The sequence below is a fragment of the Corvus kubaryi genome, unplaced genomic scaffold (assembly GCF_017639235.1).
Source record: "Corvus kubaryi isolate FWS band 111438036 unplaced genomic scaffold, C.kubaryi_AGA036_p1.0 138, whole genome shotgun sequence".
NCBI classification, from domain to species: Eukaryota; Metazoa; Chordata; class Aves; order Passeriformes; family Corvidae; genus Corvus; species Corvus kubaryi.
In genome coordinates, this window is record NW_024580672.1 from 18484571 (window position 1) to 18510316 (window position 25746).

The 25746-nt window shown below is 40.8% G+C and overlaps 1 protein-coding gene across 1 annotated transcript in view; it reads left to right on the forward strand.

The window, feature by feature from the left end:
• INPP5F (inositol polyphosphate-5-phosphatase F) overlaps positions 1-25746 on the forward strand; it is a 41551-nt gene that overhangs the window by 445 nt on the left and 15360 nt on the right. Inside the window, exons 2-8 of the mRNA XM_042019458.1 lie at positions 1-166; positions 14872-14952; positions 21563-21699; positions 22392-22520; positions 23110-23277; positions 23504-23560; positions 24843-25041. The exon at positions 1-166 is cut by the window's left edge and continues 2 nt beyond it. Of these exons, the coding sequence (XP_041875392.1) occupies positions 70-166; positions 14872-14952; positions 21563-21699; positions 22392-22520; positions 23110-23277; positions 23504-23560; positions 24843-25041 (868 nt within the window). The 5' untranslated portion in view covers positions 1-69. The remainder of the gene's footprint in view (positions 167-14871; positions 14953-21562; positions 21700-22391; positions 22521-23109; positions 23278-23503; positions 23561-24842; positions 25042-25746) is intronic.

A 25746-nucleotide genomic window follows, 5' to 3' on the forward strand; every position in this document is an offset into this window, starting at 1 on the left:
GCGGCGGGAGCGCCCCTTCCTCCCTCTGTCCCTCCGACCCTCTCTCCCGGCGACTCCCGGCGTGCGAGGATGGAGCTGTTCCAAGCCAAGGACCACTACATCCTGCAGAGCGGGGAGCGGGCGCTGTGGTGCAGCCGGAGGGACGGCAGCCTGCAGCTGCGAGCCGGTGAGACCCCCGCGGCCGCGCCCGCTGCCTGCGCGGGGAAGGGCGGGCTGGGACCCACCCGAGCGCCGGGGCGGGCGGGGGGCGGCGGGGCCGGGGCGCCGTGTCCCCGGCGGCACCGCGGAGGTTCGGTATCGCTGCCCATCGCCCCGCAGCTCGCAGGACCAGCCCCGGCTCCCCCCGGGCCGCGGGAGGTCACGCGTGTCCCGGGGTCCCGGCTGGCGCGTTGCTTTCCCGCTCCGCGAGTTTGTTTCCCGCACGATGAAGCAGCGCTGCCCCCGCCCGGGGCTCCGCGCCCGGCGTGACCCGAATCGGTGCCGGTGTCGAGAGGCACCTGGGCGTCCCCGGGGAGCATCGCGGGGTGCGAAGGGCCGTGTGGGGCCGGTGTCAGCCTTACATAAGGAATGCTCCCGGTGCATGGGCACTGCGTCTTCGGGCAGATGTGTCCCGTGGTCGCCTCTTCCAGGAGGAATTGAACAGGTGGCTACACCGGGTAGGGACTGGGTGAGCTTTAAGGTCCATTCCAAGCTTTTGACGTTCTGTGATTCTGTGGCTTCTAAAGTGCTTCTAAATTTTTCGGTGATTACAGGCTGTGTAAGCGACAATTACACAGAGCTCCACTGTGTATTGATGTAAGACTGAAGGGAAGGCAAACAGAAATTGAGATGAGTTGTGTAAAAGGGAATTTTGAAACAATGGTAATTATCTTATCCTACCTAGGAGGTTAGTCAGTAAAGGTGTCTATAAAATAAAATGCCACCCGTGGAAATTATCTTGCTTTGTGTAATATTGGCTCCCATGGCAGGGGGTTGTAACACGATGATCTTTAAAGTCCCTTCCAAGCCAAAGCATTCTGTGAGTTTTTTCATTCTTTGTGTTTCTGATGCATAGCTTTGATGCAACGGACCATGCTGACCCTGCTTATATGTGAAAGAAATTCCAAATAGCTGGGTATTTCACCAAACATGTGGCAGGCTGCACAGATGTTACTTACAGCTTTCTAAAAGTGTGATCTGTGTTAGGCCAAAAAAGGTGGCTAAACATGTATATGGCCAGGTTGGCTATCTGAGTACAGTAGGCTTTATGAGCTTCTGTGAAAGGCTGGACAATCTTTAAACATAAACATTGAATACTGTTGTTATCTGTGTTTTTCCAAAGAACTGTTTCTCGCACAGCGCTTTCTTGTTATATTTTCATCCTAGAGTTGTGTCTTCTCAGTGCAATTTGTTTGCGTCTCAGATAAAGTTGCAATCTGTCTCAAGTTAGCATGACTAACTCTTGTCCATCAACTTCGCTAATCCAGCAATACTTTGATTTGCAAGAGATCTTAGAAAATAATTGATGCTAAGCTATCAGACAGTACTGCTAGTCATTGAAATGTGTGCTTTCACGGGGGGGAAAACCCCTCAGGTTTAGGTTTGTGATGGTTACAGCCATCTGCGTGGGCATAAAAGCTCTTACTTGACCCACAGTAATTAAAACACTAAGTAGTGAACTGTAGTTCTGGAGGCTGGTGTTTGATAACTTTAACTTTTGAAAGCATCAATCCCTTGCTTTCATGCAGCCATTGCTGTGTTTTATTTTATCTTGATGTCCCTTTACTTCCTGGAGGCTTTGCCAGTGCCCAGCAGTTTGTCTGCCTGCTGTTCCAGCAGCATTTTGTCCTTAGGCTGCCTCTGCATTTTCAGGCAGTTTACATGCGATCCCTATTGTGTGTGACCTGCAGATTAACGGAAGGTAATGTGATATTGAAGTCCCTTGGTCTGCTTGAAACTCTCAATTGGTAGCAATGCTTTCCCATTTCCACGTGTTTGCAGCTTTGTTTTTCCAGCCCTGTCTGTGGATCATCTTCTTGGCAGTGGACTCCAGGACTGTGCAATGAAGTGCCTTAGTACTGAAATCCTTAGGGTTGAAAGTAAGCCCAAGAAAGAAACAGTTCTCTCACAGGAAGTGTTTCTTGGATCAATAGCTCTTTCTTGTATTAAGACAAAACTGCATATCCCCAAGTTTGCAATTTTATTACATTTGACCATTTATTATCGAGGCTACTGCCCGGAAATGAGTAGATGGATTTCTGTGTGATGAGTCACTGCCATGTTAAAAAAACCCAAAGTCATAACTTGTGTTCATTGACATGTTTAATAATCTGTCAAAAGGCTGTGATCTAACTATGTGTCTCTGCTTGGTTTTGGAGGCTTTGGTTTTATTCTGTCTCACAGAGGCTGCTTTGAATTAATCTTTGCACATTCATGGGTTGAAATAGATAATACTGATAAACCTTGCAAATCATTGCTTGAGATGGTAGGTCTGAATCTAAAGAGCTGATGCTAAGCTTTAAAATACTCTCCTTCCTCAACTGTAAAGGCATGTTCAGGAATTTGCTAATGTTGAAAGCTGTATTTCTGACCTCTTTGGATCATGCAGATTAACAGCTTGAATTAAAAAAAAAAGGCAAATAATCTTGATAAATATTTGCCATAAGCAAAGTCTGAGGTTGGCCCTCATTTGAAGGTTGTCAGCCTGTGTTTACAAGATGTTGCTGGGGTTTTTTTATTCTCTAAAGTGAAAGCACTAATGAGTCACCTGCAGGAAATCCATGAATCACTTTGGCATCATAGATTTTTTTTTTCTTTTTTTAAAGAATTTGGCTGTCTAGAGTGTACTTTTTTCAGTGTAGTGAAAAAACATGTGCTGTTCAATCATGCCTTAAATGCCTTACATCAGGTCTTGGTCAGGATTTCACTCTGGGATTACTCTGTTTATGCTCTGTGTGGCTTCTCCTGACTGGTACTTTTATACAGATTACAAACATCGTTTTATTGATGATGTTTGTATAAATTATGTATTTATATCTGCATATGTATACATCTATATATGTGTGTGTGTAAAGGATAAAAAGCATTGAAGACACAGAATTCTTCTCACTGTTTTTTTAGCAGCACAAAAAGGATTGAGACTGTTATGGTGTGAAAGCTTCTATTATCATTGTGCTGGCCTTGATCATATTCCAGGCAGTAATGTCAAATAAGATTGGGAACAGTTGCTACTAAAACTATTTCTTGTAGTTATGCTGATTCCCAGCACTCTATAAAAAAAACCTACCAGATTTTGAAGGATACACAGATTGGAATTAATCTAACACAGTTTTTGGGGGTGTCATGCTCAAAGACTCCATTGCCTCCACCAGTAAGAGTGAGATAGGTTAAGCTGTATCTTACCTCTGGAACTGTAAACTAGAGGCAAATGAGCATTTGTTTGTTTCAAACACTTTAGGAATTTATTGTTACAGTTTTCATTTTTATCTGTTGAAAATGGTTGTGAGTCAGCAACTGAAGCAATGCATTTTAAATACTTTTAGTGAGGGACATGTTACCAAACAGTATTTTCAGAGGAGCAGGGGACAGATTTCAGGTTAAGTGTCTTAGTCTGATAGCGTGAAATCATGTCTGAATCACAAATTATAAGGCTGTCTAATATTCCATCTGTGTGCTCGCCTTACTCCTCAAAGGCATTGCAGGAGTTGTGTAGAAATGACTTGTCAGAATTCCTGAGCTGTTCTTCGTGTCTGTAGACTGGAGGAGGAAGTTTCTTTGTGGGAAGTCTGGAAGTGCTCAATGAAGACCTTGAGCTAATGAATGGTGTAAGGAGTGATGCCACTGCCACCAAAGCACGTATTGCTAAGTTTAAGTCTACAGAGTAGTTCTAGACATGGCTCTGAGGGGTGACAGCCTGAGTGTGAAGTCATGCTACTGAATTATTTCATACAAAATTGCCTTCCTGAGTTTCAGTAGTATGTCTTGGAAACTGCCTGTCTATTCTGGGAAATGAATTCCACAGGAGGCTGTAGCTTTAGAAATATTCTCTCCGTATTTCAAGTTACTTCATAAGGAACCTCAAGCTGTTTTTTGACGCCTTTTTAGCTGCAATGGGTACTGCACTGTTTCTCACCCTTGCTTGCTCATTCTGTTCCCTCTTTTCCCTACTCTTTCTTGGTTGTCAGCACCGCGTACTTGTGGCGTATGTGACAAACCAGATGTCAGAACTGATCTGCATTAGCTGCAGCCCAGCGAGAACGTAGGCTGAAAAAATCCTCAGCAGTTGGGTCCCTGTTGCTGCTTTTTCCTTCTTGTGAAAGGTAACAGAGGGGACCAGGGGAGTGGGCTGGGCTGCTCTATATCCTTCGTCTGGTTAAATATTGCATACATTAGTCACTGTTGTAGCTTCTGACTCTGAGACAAGATCTTCATATATATTTCTCAGAGGGAAATTATTTTTTACTTTTTGTAATTCCATCCATGATTCTTTTTATAGAGCATGGTAAACCCAAAACTGAGACTTAAGTGGGTTGACAGTGTGTTACAGCCTGGCCTGGTGAGAATTAAATAAACTTTGAGGTGAAGTGTTTACTTTCCTGTTGAGTCTTAGCAGGTGATGAGTTGAATATCACAAGGGTGTTCCTGTCTCTTTTTTTTTTTTTTCTCCTTTTCCTTCTATGAAAAGTTCTGAAAATGCCAAACTTGTCCCAACTCAGATGTGTAGATGTCTTGGAAAGCCTGCTCGTGCTGGAATGACCTGAGGTTTTAAACACATGGAAAGCTCCTAATGCTTGATATCTTGATATTCTGGTGTGGCTGGTTAATTTTTTTTTTTTTTGCCTTCCCCCTGGAATTGAAATGAATCTAATTCAAGTGGATTTCTGTGGCTTGTATTTTGCTGGCAGAGGTGACTCATCTTTGATCTCATGAGTTAGTATTAACTAAATATTGAATAGGAAATTGCAGACTAACTGCAACTAAAATAATTAGAACAGAAGACACTGATTTCAATTAAGAAAGGTCTGCATCTGTACCAAGGGCTTGTGGTTTTTTCATCTGAGAATGCTGTTCTTCTTGTTAGGTTGTTTCACAGTTTAATGGTGTGGGTGATATTTCAGCTGTATATGCAAGGAAACATTAAAACTTTAGTGATTTTAAGTTTTAAACTTTGAACTGCAGAAAAAGGCAGCCACTTGTTTGATATGCTGCTTGTGTTCTTTCAAAACAACTGTTGCAGATTGGAATGGGATAGAAAATCAAGTGGTAGGAATGGAGTATCAAGAGGAGGAGAAATTTTTGGTTGTATTTCTAGAGGAAGAATTTGGAAATAGTGCAAAAACTGTTTTTTATTAAAGTTTGGCTTTAGTAAACAGAGATATTAATTCTTAATCTATTCTCTTGCTCCAAACATCTTCCCCAATAAAAACTGGGAGAGGACTTTTTGCCTGAAAAGCTGAACCCAAATGAATGAAATACCACTTGGAACACTGAGGTTTTCCTTTTAAGGGAGAAATCTTACTTGAATAGAGCCCTGGAGCAGTGTTTGCTGAGTCTCTGAAAAACTGAAAACAAGGCCCTTGAACATGCTTTGAACTGGAAAACAGAATTCTGAGCCAAATTTAAAAGTAAATGACCTTGCCCAAGAGGTAATTGCAAAATGTGAATGGCAAATATGCTGGTCTGTCATTAATTGTTATCTTTCAGTTTTTTTCCTTGTCTGTTTCTCAGTTAAGGAAAAACAGCAACTTTTGCACATATGGGTGTGTGATGGTTAAGTTTTTCCCTGTATTTGCATGTCTTCCAGTAACATTTAAAAAATATGTTGCTGCTTGTTGTCTGAGTAGTCAAATTGTTCCCAACAGTTAAAAAAATAATAAAGGGCGGAATATATGGGGGGTGTGTGGTGTGAACTCCTGTCTGTTCCTGAAACATGTGCCAAGTTTTTGAGTATAACTCCCTTATTTAGTGTTAGAAGTGGTTGTTTCCAATCCATAACTCTTTTTGTGCTTTGAGCCTGATTAGTTGGACAATTAGAGAGAAAAGTTAATTATGGAGTCAGAAGAACAGGTGACAGTGAGGGAAAGCTTTACCTTGCTTAGACTTGGCTCACACTGTAATTCTCTCATGGCTCTTAAGAAGCATTAGCATAAGTCAGCTCAGTGATTAGTAAAACAAACTAATTTCCATAATTGGGAAATTCTTCTGCTCAGTTATTGTTTATATTGTAATTTTTTGAGGATAGAATAGCTTTCTTGCTTTCTTCTTTCAGTATAGCTGTAGCTGAGCAGACCTTTAATAGAGAATCTTCAGAATGAGTGAACATAGTGTTTAAGCTGACAGTTTTGTAAGTAGGTTTGAATAAAATCTTTCTCCTGCCTGATTGATAGTTTCCTTCTTGCAGAGTAAATAGGATTAAAAAAAAAATGCAGACAACCTACTGCTTTCTTAGCTTTAAGGGTATATCCTCAAACAACTTGAGCTTTGTTGAAATACCAGCTAAAAATGGGAATGAATGTGTGTTGGTGTGGAATAATATTAATTAGTGCAGTGTTGTTGCTTTTGGAAGGATAAAAGATATTTTTTCCTCTTCTGTATCACTTCTGAGAAAATATGTTTGCTAACAGAGTTCAGCAATGTGAAGAATAAAGGGAAGCTCTAAAGTAAAAAAAAAAGCCAAACCAACCAAGCGAAGAACCAACCCTCTGAGCTCCAGTGGCTTGGCACTGATTTGCATTTTAAGAGTCCCTGCTGGGTGGTTTTCTGAATGGTATTTACAGGTTTGTGGAAGGGATGTGAGGAGCTGATTCTTAGTTCAAGTGGTAGAAATGCACATTACTACTTGTTTCATATATTTAGCCACCTCTCTAAAGACCACCTTGTGGGTGCTCAAGGCAGTCCATTGGGGGTGCTGGAAGAAAATATTTTGTACCGTTAATAAAAATAAATAGTGTTTTAAAATAGTGTTTATTCACCCATTAAAAACATCTAATCTTTTGTGTGTTTTATAATGTATGCAATGTAAATGAGTTACATGTTCTACTGGACTTATAAATAAATATACGTATTTGGGACACGTCCTAATTTATTTTTTCTTGGTGTGGTACTTGATAAGAAAGTTTGGAGGCCACTGATGCACAGGGTCAGATTCTGTTTGGAGCAAACACTGGTAACAGCAGTTTGTTTCCACTTCTAGTACAGGAGTTCCTTGTGTAATTCCATGTAACATTGGATACTCTCCAGACAACTGAACATTTCCCGTATGTTTTCCAGTTTCCCAAGCAATGCCTGGTGACTCAAGGGATTTTCTGACTGCACCAGAATACAAAGAAGTATTTCTTTATCAAGATGAGTAGTAGGAATTCTTTTTTAGGTGCTTTCTCTGGGACTTGCATCCTGCCTTGGCAGCAGCAATACAAATGTGTATTGTATGCTCCCATCCCCACTGCTTTAAATCTGTCACTAAATTGTGCTTGACCTGTTTGTGTTCATCCAGTCTAATGCTGAGATATTGGAGAGAAGTGTCCCAATAAAAGAAATAAACTGTTTCATTTTTCTGAGCTCAGCTGGGGCGGTGTGTGCTCTGCAGTGTGCCGGGCTCCTGACTCAGGCACTGTAAACCTTGCACTGAATTCCTGTTTGGAAAACATGCTTTCCATGAGGGGAGGATAAACGGGTGCTCTAAGGAGGCTGTGAGGTGCAGCAGGAATGAGAGAATTAGGGAGGATTTTTTCTTTTAATCCTCCTGGTGTCACCCTTCTGTGGGCTCCTTACAGCAGGGCCAGACTGGGGAGCAGTGGTGATCCCATTTCTCTTCCAAAGCAAAGCATTTCAGCTCTAAGTGATGGAGGGCTCTTGGGACTATAACACTTACAGACAGCACAAGCTGTATAAATGACAAATTATATTTAGTCAGGTGATTAGCTGAAGGGATAATTTGTTCAAAGTTTGGAGGGGAATATGCAAGTAAATAAAGTTAACAGTTCATGACAATTAAGAGCTTGTAGTACTAAATGTCTTAATGCTCCATCTTCCTGCAAGTAGCTTGAATACAGTTTTGGAAATCTATGTTGAAAGGAAAGCTCAATTAGCCTAAGTTTTATTTGCATAAGTAGTAATTTATTTCCTCCAAGAGAAAGAAGTTCAACTTTATACTCTTAAGACTTCCTAGTTAATTTGTAATCTCTTAATCCTGGCTAAAATTCCAGAACACTGTTCAAAGATGAGCTGGGACTTGGAAGCAGACTTTCTTTTGAAAAGCCACAGGACATCGTAAAGGTCAAGTAATGCTAATAATAAAGTCTTACAGTTGTTTTTGATCTAGAGCAGACACGGTTTAAAGAAAAAAACACCCGAAATCTATTTAAAAATAGTATTGAAGCTTCTTCCTGAAAATTAACACTTCTGGTGTTAAAATTTACATTAACAGAGCTGAGGGATTTGTTTTGGCTATATATATGGTGGGTTATCCTGCTTTTATTTCTTGTAAATGGATATCTATGGCTTGTGTCGAATGGTGAAAATGATTGAGAATTAGTGCTCTGTCAGACTCCAGGGAGACTTTATGAGAAATGACCCATTAATGTCTGTGCTTATATACTTAGGTGTAACCTGAGGGGAATTCAGTGATGGTGTGTATGTTTTTATGTCGACTACACTGTCGATATAAACACTTTCTAGCTGAGGTTCATTCCCAAAGGCCAAGAAAGAGGGAGATAAGGGGTGCATCTATGCCCTCTGACCTATAGCAAGATTGGAAGCGAAATAGTTACAGCTACTCAATGGATTGAACCAGGCAGCAGCTCAGTAGTATGGGCTGCATTCAAATGATAAAAAATTTAATCTTTTTTCTTCCTGCCTTTTCCAAAGGAAGCTGCCAGCCTGCCTCCCCAAACTCTTCAGGCTTGCCTCCAGCCATTCTGTGTTGAGCAAGTGGTTTATCCCAAAGCAGCAGTTTATTTTCTTATCAGACTTTGTGCCTGACCTTGGATCAACTCAGCTGGTGGTAGACGGCAGAAAGAGCCAGAAAGCAGTTTTGGGTTTTGATGCTCTTCCAAGTTGCTTTTGTATCACCTTTATCAGGGTTATGTTTGCTGTAAACACAAAGAATTAAAGAGACTTTATCTGGTGTTGCACGGCTCTGCATCGCTGCTGGTGAGCTCTGAGGGTGGTGGTGGAAGTCAATCACATCAAAGCTGGTTTTGTTCTGAATTTGGGGCAGAAGTTCTGTTGTGCTGCAATTGAATGCTGATACCATCGCTGTGAATGGTAAATGCATTGCAGTGATCATTAATCTCTGACAGGAATCAGCAAAAAACCCCAATATTTGTTTCAGTAGCTTGAATTTATTTAGTAGGATAAGGCAAGGAATGAGCAATTTTGTACTTCAGGATGGAAACTTAGTGAGCAAGTGTATACATCAGAGTGTTAAGGCCTGTCAAACACTGGCAGTTCTATCAAATTTAAACACACTGAGGACAGCAGAGAATGCCTCAAGTCAGGAAAGATCTTCCATGGGACTCATCTCACTGCTCGTAGTGATTCTTTTTGGACACAGCTTCTGACTTTCTGTTATGAGGAACAATGACTGTTTTGACACTGCTCTTTTATCATCAGCACAATACTGTAAGAAGTCTGTTTCAACATCATTGTGTTGCAGTTTAAAGCTGATAAGTCTTTATTCCTGGCTCGCTGAGGTTCAAAAGAGGACTAGTATGACATTTATAGGAAGATAAGTTTGAATAGGGAAACAAGAGTAACTATTGATAAATTGAATTTCACATTATATCTCAAAACATTGTCTGAATGTGTAAGGAAAGTTCAGTGTTTCCTTTGATAGAGCCTTGTGGTGGTTAATATTTTTTGATAGATTCCTTAAAAGAGAAAAAAGAATCAAACTTGTCATGAGTTCTTTCAGCATTCAACAGTCAGAAATGTGGCCAGGTCTCATGTATGCTATCTGAAAACTTAACTGAGGATTTTCAGTTTTGTTTTGTATGGTTATTTTCTTTTTATGACTTTAAGAGGATGTGGATACCTTCTGTAACATTATCACTGTCTACCATCTTAGGCTGCCTCTTAAATTCGGTAAAATATGTTACAGTTAAATACTAACCTACAGGCTTGCAGTTAACTTACTTGGGTCTCTGAATCTTTACTTATGTAATGATTTTAAATATAGAGTGGTTATAATTCTCAAGGATACAAGATAGTGACTGGAGATTGCTGCTGCCAGATTTACCAGACAGACCAAATGGCTGCAAGGGAACAGTCTTGAACAATTTTAGTGTTACACAAAAGTTGGAGACAGCTTCTTCCTATACAGAGTAAATAGGAGTGCACTCAGCATGAAAGCCCATCTTTGGGGGTTCATGAGGGAATGATAATTAAATTTAATTTGTTTAGTTCATCCATTTCCTGTTTCCAGAGTGCACTCCACAGGAGCAAGAGGTTCATGTTGGTATTTACTGTAGTGGTATTTATTCAGCATGGTTGGGTGTTGGCTCTGAGCTGGGGTTGTCACACAGGAAATCGAACTCTAACCAACAACAAAGTTCTAATCAGAAGGTCGGAACCAGATATATTTTATTTAGTCAGAACAACTGGCTTGCTTCTGTGCTGTCACATAAACTTTCCTGTAAAAAGTCCTCTAGAAATAGTGTGAGAAAAACAAATTTTGTGATGCTGTCACCAAAAGGAAGTCAGTGTGATTCTGCAATTGGTCACAGCCTGTAGGCATTTCTCCCATAAGACTTCTTTGCATCTAGGTTTTCTTGGACATTGAAAAAAACATGTTTGTCTCCTTATATGTTGCTAAATAGGTATCTTTTTTTTCCCCCTATGCTCTGCCTTCCCCATGGAAAATTTTCTTAAAGCAGTCAGCCTTTACCATTAGTAGCTTGATAATCACACTTATCTCAAGAGCCAGTGCTGCCCAGCTGGTGGATCCATATTTGCTGCCTTTAAACTCTGAAGGTGGAATATGCATTTGATTCCAAATGCATTCTCATCTTTTCCAAAGCTTGTCTGTACTTAAAGTTTAGAGCCTTTTCTCATTGCGTCTCTACTGCTGGCGTAGTAGGATTCCTGTAGAAGTCTTGGATTGTCTGGTGCTGCCTCTGTCAGAGGAACCCACAATAGAGCAGCTGTGTAAGACTCACTTGTCTGTGCAGTCCCGTTATAACACCAGTTTTCTTATGTCCTTTTACAGGCAGGTCTAAAGTGTTGTTTCCTTATTCCTCTAATTAAAACCTTGTTTCCTCATTTTTTAATCTCTTGTAAACTCCTAGAGGAAGGCTCTGGATAGCAAGTGAGGTTTTCTTGCTAATACCTTGTCACAGCAGGAAATCAGTGTTTTAGAAAGACATAAAAGGTCTTCTAGATTACTAGGCTTATAGTAGCCACGGTTAACCTCCACTGATTTGGTTCTTTAAATTCTTCCTGTGCCTGGCTTTGTTTGCTGCTTGATACCTCTGGCTGGCTTTTAGATATTGTAGTGGTTTGGTCCAAAATACTCATTACTGTTTATCTGCTGTGAGATAAGAATTAGGAGAAATGCAAAGCAGGCACCAAACTTGAAGAATATAAAGAAGTTTATTAACAGACCTAAAAGAGGGGAAAAAAAAAAAATTATGCCACCTTCAGAACTCTCCTCCTCCCCCCACCTTCCTCCCTTCTCCCACTGACAATGTAAAAAGACAACCCTTAAGATGTTTAGTCTGTTTACCACTTCCATAATAACCTTGTTCAGTCCATTTAGAAAGAGAAGTCTCTTCTTGCTCATGCTATGAAAACATTATCACAACGAGACAGCCGCCCACTTCCAAATATTGTTCAGTCCATTTAGGAAGAGGAGTCTCTCTGCCTGCGTGTGAGTCCTTTCCCCCGACTTGCAGCTTTTCCTGCAACTGCTTTCGAGGGTCCACTCTTGAAGTTTTTTGGGGTACAGTTTTAAGGTTGAGCCGTTCAGAAACAAAAACAGAGGCCCTTCTCCTTCTCTGGGAGCAAAGGGTCTTCATCATCTTCATCATTAGGACTATCTCTGGGAGCATCTCTAGGAACTGAGGTTTTCTCCTTTCCCGTTTGGAAAGCAAAAGTCCTCATCTGGTTCATCTCTCCCTGTCCAAACTTCTCATGCAATTACAGCTGCGTCAGCATCTGCCTATCTCAGCGCAGGTGCTTTTGCTCACGAGTTGAACACTCCACCCCCCAGATCTTCATGAAATTACAGTGGGATACTCTGCTATATCATAGCTTCACAACAGAATTTCAGCTTTAAGCATCTCCTCTCTCTCTTCCCTCAGGTTTTCAGCTCTTCACAGCAATAAAAGGGTTAATCTCACCTCGGCCTTGCAGCTTTGCAGCTGGAATGTTGAATTTTTCTTATCGCAGTGGAGAGGGGGGAGAGCCGAGCCGCTCCGGCTGCCCACGGCAAGGCAGTGGGGGGGGGGTGGGTTCCACGGCTGGAACAGGTCCATGGCTCCAGGATGGCCGTGGCCCGGCCCGGCCTGGCCCAAGCAGGGCCTGGCCGGGCCCGCTGGCCCCCACACGGGGCCCGCAGCCACCTGTCCCAGCGCCGGAAACGAGAGAGAGCTTGGAGGGGGAGTTTGCCTATTCTTAAGTGTGGATCACAGAGGTGATCACAACTTTAAGTGGCTTAGAGAATTGTCCATATTCAAACTGGCCAGCTGATAGGTTCTATCAGTTCCCAGAGGAAACTGTAAGCACCCCTTAGCAAGGATGTCCCTTCCGGGACTATGCTTGCTAACCTATGACATTCTCCACCCCTCACCTCTGTGAAGACACATTTAAGAATTATTATCAAAATTACATTCAGCTTCTACCATATTCCACCCCTAGATAGTTCAATACAATTACAATATAAGTTTCTCACTGTCATGCTACTTAACTTATGACTTAATACTTGCTTTGCCCAGTATTCCTCCTAATTAATCATTATCTCACAGTTCTCATCAATTGCCCGCATTCTCCACCATTTTGTCGCGGGTTCGGTTTGAACCGAACCGGACGTCCCTTCTGGGACTATGCTTGCTATCATGGTGGAAATATGAGTTTAAAGCTAATTACTAAGCAAGAAGTAGATGAAGTGTGAGACAGTGCAGCTCTAGAAGAGTCCCAGGGTGAAGACAAAACTGGGATTGTGTGGGTGAACTGGGAAAGATGGTGGAGGGTTTGGGAGTGAGGAAGGCTGCCTGTGTTCCTCTTTGCTGATAGTGCGGATTTCCCACTCAGCACAGAGATACTCCCATGTGTTTTTTGGAGTGAAACTGAGCTCAGGCTGTTCTAGAACTTTGTCTGAGCACAAATCTGTCAGGAGGATACAAGATGTGTTCAAGTACTTCAGCAGGGATTGAGGGTACATCAAACCGTTCAGCTCTGTCGTACCCAGCATCACTGATTTCCTGATGCTCAACTGTGTTAGTCTCTTTAAAGTCCATTTCATTCTGGCATGGGTCACACAAGGTTCTGTGCAGATCAAGTCACTGTCCAGAGCACTCCTACAGAGAAAGGAAGAACCAGGAACTTGGTCCAGCCTGGTTACACACATTAATTGCAGCCCTGCACTGCTGCTGCAAATATTGCTTTAAATTCTACTGCTGTGGGCTTTTATTTCTTGCTTGTCTGTGTCCAGGCACATGTGATCCATCCCATTTAATGAGTTCATTCCAGATCTACCCTGACTGCAAACCGTTTCTGTTGTAGCTCATGGAAGTACTTGTATTAATGAGGAAATTAGCTGACTCTAGTGTACTATTAAATGTTGTGCTGGAAGCTAGGAAAAGAATGTTCTTAGAATATCAAGGTCTTAGTTACAAATGTTTCAAGGATGATTCAGTGTTTTAAAATAAGTATGTAAAGAAAATAATCATACTATCAGCTGTCACCTGCAGATGTCAGATTTACAAGAAGAATGAAGGTATTGTAGATAAGTGTGTTTATGTAGATGATTTATACTCTTGCGCTGTGTGCGTTTGTTCTTTCAAATGTTCATCTACTTACAGCAATAGCTAAGATATTTATTTGTCTGGATGTTAAAACTGGAGAAACTTTTACCTTGGAATAAGTGTGTTTTGGTGAATAATAACAAGCTTGTCCTTCGTGGTATAGAAAAACCTCTTTTCCTTTGAGATTTTTCTCTCCTACACAGTTGTTATTTGCTTGTAAGTATTTGTTTTCACTTTAAAGATTTGAATTAGGAATTTTATTCTTTGCCCCACTCTCAAATCCTTGAACAGGTACTGCACCACTGTTAGAAACTCATTTTCTTCCTGCTTTCTCTTCTACTTCCTAGGTGGTTCACTGGAATTTGTTAAGAGTAGAACTAGAAACCTAAACCTTAACTTTGTGTACTTCGATATTCCTTGTAGTTGTGGAGAGTGTTTTAACAAAAGAGGAAGTGTCTGTGTGCGCATGTTTATAGAAAGAGGATGTGAAAGTAATAGTAATTGGATACAAATGGGAGAGAGCTGGGAGTGCAAGTCAACATCTGCTGGGTTTTGAAGCTGTGCTGTTAACTCAGTGACCGCTATTCAGTTTCACTACAGCCATGTAAAATTTTGCTTACGTCAAAAATTCTAGTGGTTATTAGGAGAATTAAGCCTCCATTAAATTCAATTACTGTACCCCAAAGCTACTTTTCCCCCCTCAAAAATCTGGAAAATATCTGTGATAAGGGTTTTTGTTGGATATTTAGTCATTTGGTCATAGGTACTTGGTAACAAGCAAAAATGGAAGTGTGCATCATCTTATTATTGCTGGAATCATTGCACATGTTCTACCCTCTAAGGTGGGGAAAGTGGAGAGGGTGACTGTCCCTGGATTAATTGTCCTGTTGAGTTTACTGTTTAAAACCAGGAACTTTGTTCTTTTTTGCAGCCACTGATCTTCTTTTGGCTTGGAATCCCATTTGTCTGGGCCTGGTAGAGGGAGTCATTGGTAAAGTCCAGCTTCATACAGGTATGTGCTTTGTTCTGTTTTGGTGGGTTTTTATTTGTTTTGTTTACTGCTGAACTTCTGTGATATTGCAAATAACACTGCACAGCTCAAATGGAATGATGTAGTATTCTTTGCTCTGGAGGAGCACTCCTCAAATATGTGGACTTGTCAAAGTGATTGTATTACAGCTGCACATATAAATTTACTCTGCTCTCCAGTGTATGTATTTTGATTTGACACTGTCTTGTAAAAATAGAGAACTGCATTCATAAATAGTAGAAGCTTGTGTTTGAAGTTCTTTCTGAAGCTCCATGTGGGATTTATAAAATTCTTAAACTTTTTGGAATAATCCATTCAAGGAGATTCCTGTACAAAAACTAATAAAGGAAGTTTTCACAAAAGTGTAAGGCCTGAATTCTTGATGCTGTATAAAAACCTGAATAAGAATTGCTACCTTGCTAGAGGAATATTTGAAAGCAAAAGAAACACTTAAGCTTGCTTGCCATTAAATGACAGCTATACAATTCAAGCAGGTGTAGAATTCATTGTTATTTCAATGATAAGCTTGTCTCTAACTGATAGTAGTAATGTTTTCCTGTAAAATAAACTCAGTACTCCTTTTGCTTTATCAGCTGCAAATTCCTGTAGCCATAATAAATATTTATTTTGATATATACCAGCTTTGTCCAGAAAGATACCTCTGCCAATAGAGCTCTGGCTGTCTATTTACTGGCAGGTAGGAAAGGTAGCCATAAACTCCTGCTGTGTGCCATGCTTTTTGGGAGTGCTTAGACCCTGCATTTAAAGTAGTGCCTGGCAATATGATCAATACAGGTAAAGTTTCAAGTGTGTTCCAGGAGAGCGGGATGGATTAAATGCTGAAATGGATCAGATGTTTGTGGTCCCTTGAATAGAAACAGATTGGTCAGGATGGCAGCATCCTACTGACAATAATGGGATGGAGAACAGGGGGCTGGGACACCCTGGCATGAGTGTAGGGCAGATTAGTTGTAGGAACTGTGTGACTCCAGAGGTACTGACACCCCTGGTCCTGTTTCTGGGAGTAATAGTTCAGAGCCCATCTCTCCATGAAGTTCATGACCACATCATCTTTCCAGTTGCATCACTTCATCTTCTTTGAATTTCACCTGATATTTTTGTCTGTGCTCTGTCTACAGATTTATTCAGCCACCCTTTTTCAGATCTGGTGATATGAAATGGTTCAGACTCTGCCATCTCACTTTCTCTTCTCTTCATCCAGGTTGTCTGTGCTATTCAGCACGTGCTGTCCATGATGAATGATGGCTAAACTCCAGTAATGACCTTTTTCTGCTGTGGGAAAATGCTCAGTGATTGGTTCTGACACATGTTTTTTGTGTTTGTGTGGGGTGTGGTGTTTAGTTTTAAGACCAGTGCCTTGGGTACACAAAAGCCTTCCCTCCCCTTCTCTCCGGGGAGTCTAGTTATAAAAGCCTTTGAAAGGGGAGACCTCAAATGCTTTTTCTGGAAGGTTTTTTAGTATGTTGTGGCCACTGAAGATCCTTGCATGTGTGTTTATTGTGAGCTGCTTCCTCTGCTTATGAAATCCGAGTTGAAACTTTCCCCAGACTGTGACACTTCAATAGGTGTCAGCTTGCTGTTGTCAGGTAAATTAAGATTATCAGGTAATAAGACTGATATCTCTTCTTTCCATGTGTCCTATAGAGCTACTGAATCAATTAAGATCATCCAGGCATTCCACTCAGTTGCTGCTTAGGCCAGTGGAAGTGTTTTCTTTTGTCTCTGCCTTGTTCAGATGACACCATCACAAACTGTTCATCCTTTTTGTCGTAGATATTCTGGTACTTAGTGATGTAGCTGTCCTATAAATGGTGTTTTGTTTTCTACCATTAAATGTCTGAAGAAAGATAGCCTCCAGCTATTTATCCTTGCTCTTCTTCTGAGAACTCCTTGAATTTGCTGACATTTCCTGATGACTGTCATCCATCAGGCTGCAGTCACAGTGAGAGGGCTGACTGAGATGTCTTACATAGGTCTCTTCAAACCTGCTGTTTTCAATAAAAAATTCCTACTTGATCATATTCAAGTGCAGCTTGATGTTATCCTCACGCTGACTCATCCAGCAGTCTGTAACAGTAACCTGTCTTCATTACTTATTCTTGTATCAATCTTTGTCACCTGGAAACTTTATCAGCAGAAGTTGTATAAATATTTAACATTGCTGGACCGTTCTGTCCAGACTCAGTAGGAGAACTGTGCTGCAGGAGCTGGGTGAAATGCTTTCTCCACAGAGCTGACCTGCAACAGGAGGACTTGCTGCTCTGATTTATTCTCCCCTGCCCCCAGGTTATGAGGATCAGAAAACTTAATTTGAAGCTCATTTGGTGAATTTGGGCTTGTCCTGCTCAGAGCCTTGTTACCAGCTGTTGTTGAAAAGAGGTTTTAAAAGTCCTTAGCACACACAAGTGCTGGAATCTTCAAATGCCTTTTTAAGTATTGGAGTTGCTACTGGTGCACTCTAGAGCTGTCACTAAGCCTGTATGCACTTGAACGTTTTGGACATAGATCCTCATATGGGCTTGAAAGATTTGCTTATTGCAAGAATGCAGGAATTGTCTAAGGTGACCTTGAAATGTCCCTGTAATCAGTCATGGGCTGTCTGTAATTTAGCATTGGCATACCCTTGCCAATGAGCTGTAACTAGGAATGGATTTTAATTTACTCTTTAATCTTGCTGGTTTTATTGCTTGCCTCATACAGGAGAATTTGTAGGAAAGCTGCTGTGACAGGGAAGCTGTCTCGTAGAAACCAGCTAGCCAATTTTACATGGTTTACTTTTTAATTCTTTAAAGAATTTTTGACATGAGGGAGCAGTTGTACCTCTGAAAATAACAGTATGCTCACATTTGAGATTGAAATCTCTTTAAAGTAGTATTTTGTTCTTCCCCAAAGTGAATTTTCTTAAACATTCAGATACTTTTTTTGTTGTTGTTGTGTGTGGGGAGCTCAAACCCAAACAATAAAACCTTGGTTGAATATCAGAATGTAAGAATATGATCACTTACCATTTTCTGGTCCCTCCTAAGATAACTTGTAAGAAAATGCAGAGTAGCAAGGGGAACAAAAGGAAAAGGTTTTAGGATGTATTGTGGAAATGTTACTGAAACAGATAATTGCACATTTTCTTGGTAAGATGCACAGTTAAAACTGTCTTTGCATGATCTTCCCATGTAGAGGCAAACACATCTCTTGCATAAAGCACCTCCTTTATAGAGTATTAATTCTGGTGTTCAGTATATCTGACTATAACCAAAGCTGGATTTTGTAACCAGTTCCAGCAGCTGCCACTTAACACAATCATTTCTGCCACAGCTTCTTCTGTTGCTTGGTCAGAGCCCATCCCTGTGCAGTGCAGTGTGTGTACTTGTATTCATTTGGAGCATTCTTCCAGTGCTGGTTAATTATGACCCAGGTTAAATGCTGCTGACAAGTTTCCACAGACTCTATAAACAGGAGGGAAATGGGGTTCTTTCTTCCTTATCCCCAGCTTTTTTTTGTTAGCATTCCACTGAATCTTGATAGAAACTACAGGCTGTTCAGCATCTGAAATCTCTTCACTGAGATACAACTGAATTTCCTGCAATCAACAAACTAAAGCATTCTTTTTGCATGCTGCCAATTTTTAAGTTGTTCAAGTAACAAAAAGTATGAAAGTGGTAGCATAGAATTTCTTGGCTAAAATCAAAATACTTGCAAAAAGCAGCATTGTTAGTAAACTCATGTACAGTTTAAGAAAAGCTACTGCAAAAGCATTTGGGGAAAGTAAATGCTAGATTGTTTGGGAAGCATTAGAGAAAAACAGCTGACAGTGTTGAAGCAACAGAGGAGTGAATTTCCATTTTAGTGAGGAATGAGAGGTGATAGCTTCCTTTGGATGCAATACATCAAACTAGTTGTGGCCATCTGCTCTGCCATAGTTCATAAAACACTGAAAATGAACATTAGATCCTGAGAGATGACTTGAAACACGTACTTTTCTGGAATGGTGTACACTGTCCTGTTCTGCTGTGCACACCATCCCTCACATGTTGAGCAGGCAATAACTAATCTTCTGTGGAATTGCCTTTTTTTTTTTTTTTTTTTTTTTTCCTTTCTGACTGCAGAAGCACATGCTCTATATTTAGGGATTCAGTTACTTAAAAATTGCTGGCTATTATAATATGCTGCTTTTATGGTTATTGTTGAAGCTTTTACTTCAGGGCATACTTTATCTGCATAATTACTTCCTGACTGTTTGCTTTTGATCTGCTGGGGAATTCCTGTTTTCTTTCAATGTTCTGTGGCTCTGGCGATAATACAAAGAGTTTTGCAATGTACACCATGACATTTCAGTGCATTGCAAAATGACAAAAGGATACTCAACTCACTTGTCTGTATTAAACTCCTAAGTTCTTGTTTACTGCTGCCAGGGTTTGTTAATCTAGGTAAAGGGAAGACTGGGTGGAGATTTTTCCTTTTCTGGTTTTTTACTGTGGCATATCTGCTCAGAAGTGCCTTTACCTTATACTTATCTCTAACAGAACCCTATTGATGAATTCATTGGAGCTCTAGATGGTCACCTTTCTTAAAAGAGTGTCTGTTTTGTTTGTTGACATACATTGGTGATCTCCTAGGAATAAATTGCGTGGCTAACTTTCTGTAGGTGGGAATAGATGAGATTATAGGACTGCCCAGCAGGAATATCTGCCTGGATGCCCTGTTGTACTTCCTTTCTGTTAAAAGCTTGGATTGCCCTGGCTTGCCAGAGACTGCTGGGTTTGCCTACTAGAAAGCAACATAAAAAGGGTAGGCCTTCTTCTCATGTGAACTGATAGGCATCTCTTGTTGGTGGGTTTGGCAGCATTTCAGTTTCTCTTCTTCAAAAGGGTTTTTTTAACCTATTCATTGGTCTTCTCACTGTTGCATAAAATCTGTCATTTTCCTCAGCTTCCTTTTTCCCATGGCTGCTAGATGGGATGCTGGGGGCAAAGGCAGGTGTTCTCCAAGGCATGTTCCCTACACCTGCACAGAGGAGCTGTTCCAGCACCTGCTCGTCAGTGATGATCACTGTCTAAGTGGCATTTGCTGACACTCCTGTCCTGATTTGGTATCCTTTGATGAGTTGTAGGAGATTGTGCTTGTGTGACAGCTTGGAGTAACCTGGTCCAGCCTCAGGGCTGGCTCTGCTTGGTCAGGGTGATGCCCTGAGATCCCTCCTGACCTGAAGTGTCTCTGATCCTGCAGAGATTATGATTCTGCTGCAGTGTTCAGGAATAGCACAGGACTCCCTTTACAGGATCATGTGTATTAAAGAAGTGGTGGTGCATGTCTTCATTCCCCTTCCCCTCCTCCCCTTTTGGGAGGCACCCTCTGGCTCTCACAGCACGTGTGTTGTTATGAGGATTTGAAATTTCTAAAGGCTTCTTAATACCCAACATAAACACAGCTCTTTTTTAAAGGCAGTAATACAGAATCAGAGGGAGGAGTGCAGTGTCGTAGCACAGTTGTCTGTTGGCAATGACTGTTCCTGTTCTTTAGATAAAAGCAACTGCTGGGGTTTTCTGTGTTTTTCTTAAGCATTCAGAGGATAAAATACTGTTTAGAATTTACTGAGCAAGGAGAACAGGCTTTGTATTTGCTGTAGAGCTGCTAAATAGACTTTTCAAAGGCTGTATATCATATTCAGAGTATAATGCATGACACAATCTGCCATCACAAGTGTGGGAGCATATTTAAGTCTACCACAGCCTTTTATGTATTTATATCACCTTTTCAGTTCAACTCAGTTGGCTGCTTCTCAGCTGGGAGAAGCCGTGAGTGTGTATGTTTGTTTCTAAGGCTTTCTCTGCCTTTTCCATCTCCCTTCACAAAACTTTTGCTTTTGACTCCTAAAAGCCCAGCATTCAACTACTGCTTGTAACCAAGGGGTTGAAATCTAGGAATGTCCAGGCACTCTTCAGCAGCCAGTGGGAATGTTTGCTCTGTTTCCCTGTCTCATTAAAGTGTGGGTGCTATACCTGCGAGTGCTGTGGGCTGGATGTGTGTATGGAGTGCACCTGTCACCAGTATCTTCATTAACTTTAATCTCATTAATTTCTCCACCACTTTATGCACCTCAGGAATGATTTCATGAGCCCTTAAACATGTGTAAACTGCTCATCAGATTTCTTCACTCATGAATCTCGTAATCAGATGTTACCTGTGTCTCTCTTGTTTGTACCTCCTGTCGTGTATCAGACAGCAAAGGGAAATTCTTCACTTGCTGTCTGAGCTGCAGCTGTTCTCACACTGTGCTGCCATTAGTGGAGTGGCCATCATCCTAGAGATTGCTGATTGCTGTAGGGGAAGCAGGGGTAACCTTAATGTAAGTCTGTGAAATAGTTAATCTTCTTATTATATTAGAGACTGAATAAATATTTTTCAGTTTTTTTTTTTTTTTTTTCTTTATTTTATTGCAATGCATAATAACAAAACACAATAATAACAAATCATCATTCATTGGATTCTTCTAGACAAATGGTTTCTGGCACACTAATCAAAATAAATGCCTGGCAAGACAAATAAAAGCATCTACTGATCTCTTTTTTCCCAGATTTACCATGGTGGCTCCTTTTAATTCGTCAGAAAGCATTGATTGGCAAACTTCCAGGAGATCATGAGGTTTGCAAAATAACAAAGATTGCGGTGATTCCACTTTCTGAGACAGAACCTCAGGATCTGGAATTGGAGGTATGGCTGTCCTCAAGGAACTCTGACTGTCCCCCTCCTGCTTCAGTGAAATAAAAGTTAAATGCCTCTTGTCTTTTTTTCCTGGTATAAGCAGACATCTTGAATATTTTGTGCTTTTTTTTAAATACTTTTTTTTGATTAAAAGTATTTTTTAAACAGAAATCACAGGTTCTGCTAGGGAGGGAAATTGCAACAAAATAATACCTAAATTTCATAAAGATCACTGAGAATACCACACAAGAACAAGATGTACTGAACCTGGAGAAAGTATATATTTTTTTAATGAATCCTTTGGCTTTCATCCCATTTTGGAATCTTAATTCTATAGCTTGGCTTGAAGGGAAATCCTTACTTCAGATGTTGCAAATTTTTTTTTCCCAGAAGAGAATGGATAAAGGAGCAAAAATAAAAATGAATAGTGGTAATGTAATTTGGATGGGAAGTTGAGGTGGGTCTGGGCACTCAGGTGATGTCAAATTGAGGCAGAGATTCTCACAACCACAGGAGGAAATGCCTTTTACAAAAAATGGTGACAATTAGGCTGTAGATGGAAACCTGGATGTTTCCCCTCTATTTCAGTGTCTCCCCTAGGTTTCTGGACATCAAAATCTTGCTTTTGTAGACTTTCAGTTTTCTTTGAACTTTTTAAAGAGTATTTAAATGTTGGCTTTAATTCAATGTCATTATTTTAGCTTTGTAAAAAGCACCACTTTGGGATAAACAAGCCAGAGAAGATTACACAGTCCCCAGATGACACAAAATTTCTGCTGAAGACTCTTACTCAAATTAAATCTAATGTGTCTGCTCCAAATAAAAAGAAGGTAAAGTTTTCTACTTGGCTTTATTTCCCAAAATGTTTAGTTTACAGTTCAAAGGATGTGGTGGATGAATACAAAGACTTTAAAAAAAAACCCCAGTGAAAAACTGCAGAATGTGGAACTACTGTCCTGATACCCACTTTGATTTTTTAAATTTTTTAGCTCTGGCTCTTCTGTGGTTTTTCATTTTGTAATGACATAATTTTGGCAGAATTGCTAATAGAGTTCTTTTCTACCAGGATTAGCTTCTAGTGAAGTTCTAAACTTCTAGAAATTGCTTTGCCTAAGTATCTCTTGTGATGTAGAATTGGACTCAAAATTTGGTGCCTATTTCCTCAGAGAACACCATACAATCTCATCTAACTGCTTTTAACACAATAGTGGCTTAGATTAGGAAGTCAAAACAATAGTTATTAAAATTAGAATTATATTTCTGAGGCTGCTGTCTCTTGTGTTTATCTCTGCTGGGAATTTTAAGGTCCTACTCATCACTGGGAAAATGCTTGTCCTGCAAGGTTAGAAATGGAAAATATGACTGGAGTCTTTTTCACTCACAGAGAGAGACATAAGAAAGCCATTTTTTTTCTTTCAGATTAGAGAAAGCAAAGAGAAAGAGAGACTGGAGAAGAGATTATTGGAGGAGTTGTTCAAAATGTTCATGGATTCAGACTCCTTTTACTACAGCCTGAGCTATGACCTGACAAATTCTGTGCAGAGGCAGAGCGCCTGTGAGAAAACCAACTTACCCCTGTGGCGAAAAGTGAGTGCTTTGTGTTTGCTTCTTGCACCTGGGAGATGAGCTGCTCAGTAATGGGCATGGTCCAAACCTGGCTGGTCCCATTCTACAGCAGCTGAACCCCTTGTCCTGTCACCAGCTCAGGTGCAAGGAGACACAAGTCTGCAGCAGCATGACCTGGAGTGTTTTATTAAAAGCACTGACTTGTCCGTACAGCCGTGCAAAAGCTGCCCTTTTGTCTTTTAAACAGGTGGATGATAGATTCTTTTGGAACAAGCACATGATTGAGGATCTCATCAGCATTGATGTGAGTCTTATCTCTAACGTGTATTATGAGAACCATTCTTTAGCTTTAGTTGAAATGTTTGCTTAAGGCCTTGTAGAAGTTTGATTACAAACCTGCTTGGCAGACAGGTCAGGATCAGGGCTGTGCCTTCTGTAGCTGAGCAGCTGGCACTGCCCTCTTCCCCCAGCCAGCCTTCCAGTCAGCCTGTGATCATTTCTAAGGAGTGAACTTCAGCTAAATGTAAAAATTTATTACAATAAAGTAGCGTAGAATAACTTGGTATGATATGTTTGTGCTGATTTCTGAAGGTAAATTTGAATTGTAGTCTTATGTGAAATACATTATTCCTGAACAGAGCTGAACTTGATAATAAGGAGGAGCCAGAAGAGAAATAACCTCTGAATTCCAAAGTTTCCCTGAGATAAGATTTTGGTCCTCCACAGTGGAGAATAGTGTTTTTTCTTCTTGAGCAGAGTAGCTGATCAGTGTAAAAACAGTGTAGAACAAGTTGTTCTGAACAGCTTCTCAGAGTAAATAAAACATTTTCCTGGCTAATGAGCACATAAAGAAACAGAAAACCACCACTTTTCATTCAATGTATGATCTTCCATCACTTTAAATTGACCTTGTAGATCAAGGACTAAGTTGCTAACTTCTGTATGCCAGTTTAGGCCAAGTGTAATTTTCTTTAGGGATGACAGGAAACATCTTACCTTATGCCCTGCTTCTCTTTCATTGATAATTATCCATAATGAAATGGCTATGGAGTCACAGCAGGGTAAACCTGTGCCCTCTGTGAAAAGTTGTGTGTAATGCAGGAGTTTAATGAGTTGTATTTTTCATGTTACAAAATATAAATGAATAACCTTGAGTTAGTGGGGAATTCAGATCTCAATGCTGTTTAGGAAATGGGTGTTTTAGGGTGCAGAGCCCTGAACCAGTTGTCTTGGGGACTAACTTAGCCCCTATGAAGCTTTCTGGTGGTATGTTTTGCTGAAAACAGGCTAACATCTACCTTCCTGTATAAATGTGATACAGTATGTGTCCACACAGAGGTTTTAAAACTGCCTTAAAGCAGGAACTAGGTAAAAAAGTTGCTTGCTTTGTTCTTCCTGATTTAAAAGCCCTATGACTGATGGAGGAAGAATGCTGGTACCTCTTACAGAAATAAGGATATGGTGAAAATTAAAACATGGAAAACATGTGAAGCAACTGTTTCTATAAACATAACATGAGAAATGGCAGAAATAATTGTAGATAACGTCAGACCAACAGGAGAGTAATTGTCTTTTGTAACCTTCAGAATGCTGAAGTGGACTTCTGGATTATCCCCATCATTCAAGGATTTGTGCAAATTGAAGAACTTGTAGTAAACTATAGCGAATCTTCTGATGATGATAAGAGCAGTCCTGAAACTCCTCCTCAGGAATCATCTTGCGTAGATGACATTCACCCAACATTTCTGGTGGCGCTTATCTCCCGCCGGAGTCGGCACAGAGCGGGTAGGCAAGCACAGTTCAGGGTGCTGGGTTTTTCTCTGAGCCCTGGAGAGGGATGCAGATGCTAAAACTGGAGAGTGCTGAGTTGCTCAGCAGATGGTCAGCCCCTGTCAGAGTCTGTACTGCAGCCTGCACTGCTTGGGAGGAGGGAGAGGAGAGGCTGCAGTGCCCACGACACTGCACAGCTGGTACTTGGGGTGGCTGCTAAGTGAGTAGGTCTGCTCAGGAGATATGCATCCTTGCAGGTCACATTCCTGAGATAAAGTTCCATTTTTACAGAGATCCCTCTGATTAGGACCTTGCTTATAGCTCTGTGCTGATATATTTTGGTAGGCTTGGATGGGAGCTAAATTTTCAATGTCTTTTAGGGCTTTGACAGCAGCTAAAGAGACTTGAAAAGTCATGTGTGTGCATGCCTGTGTCCCAGGAGATGTTTATTAGGGGCAAGGTGTGAAATGTGACCATGCTTTGGTCTTGTACCTTCTTTGACTTAGAGTAGCAAGGCAAACAGAAATTATTCCCTGCCCTCAGGATCTCAGAAAGAAAGATTGAATCACTTTACTGTTTAATAGGTCCTGTTCAACTCGGCTTTTCAGTCTGTCTGATTTTTATGATGATATTCTTCAATGTCTCCAACTCCTTTTGTTACACAGGTTTTTAACATGTCAGAAAATCTAGAAAAAAAACCTGTTGAGCTTGCCCTGTTAC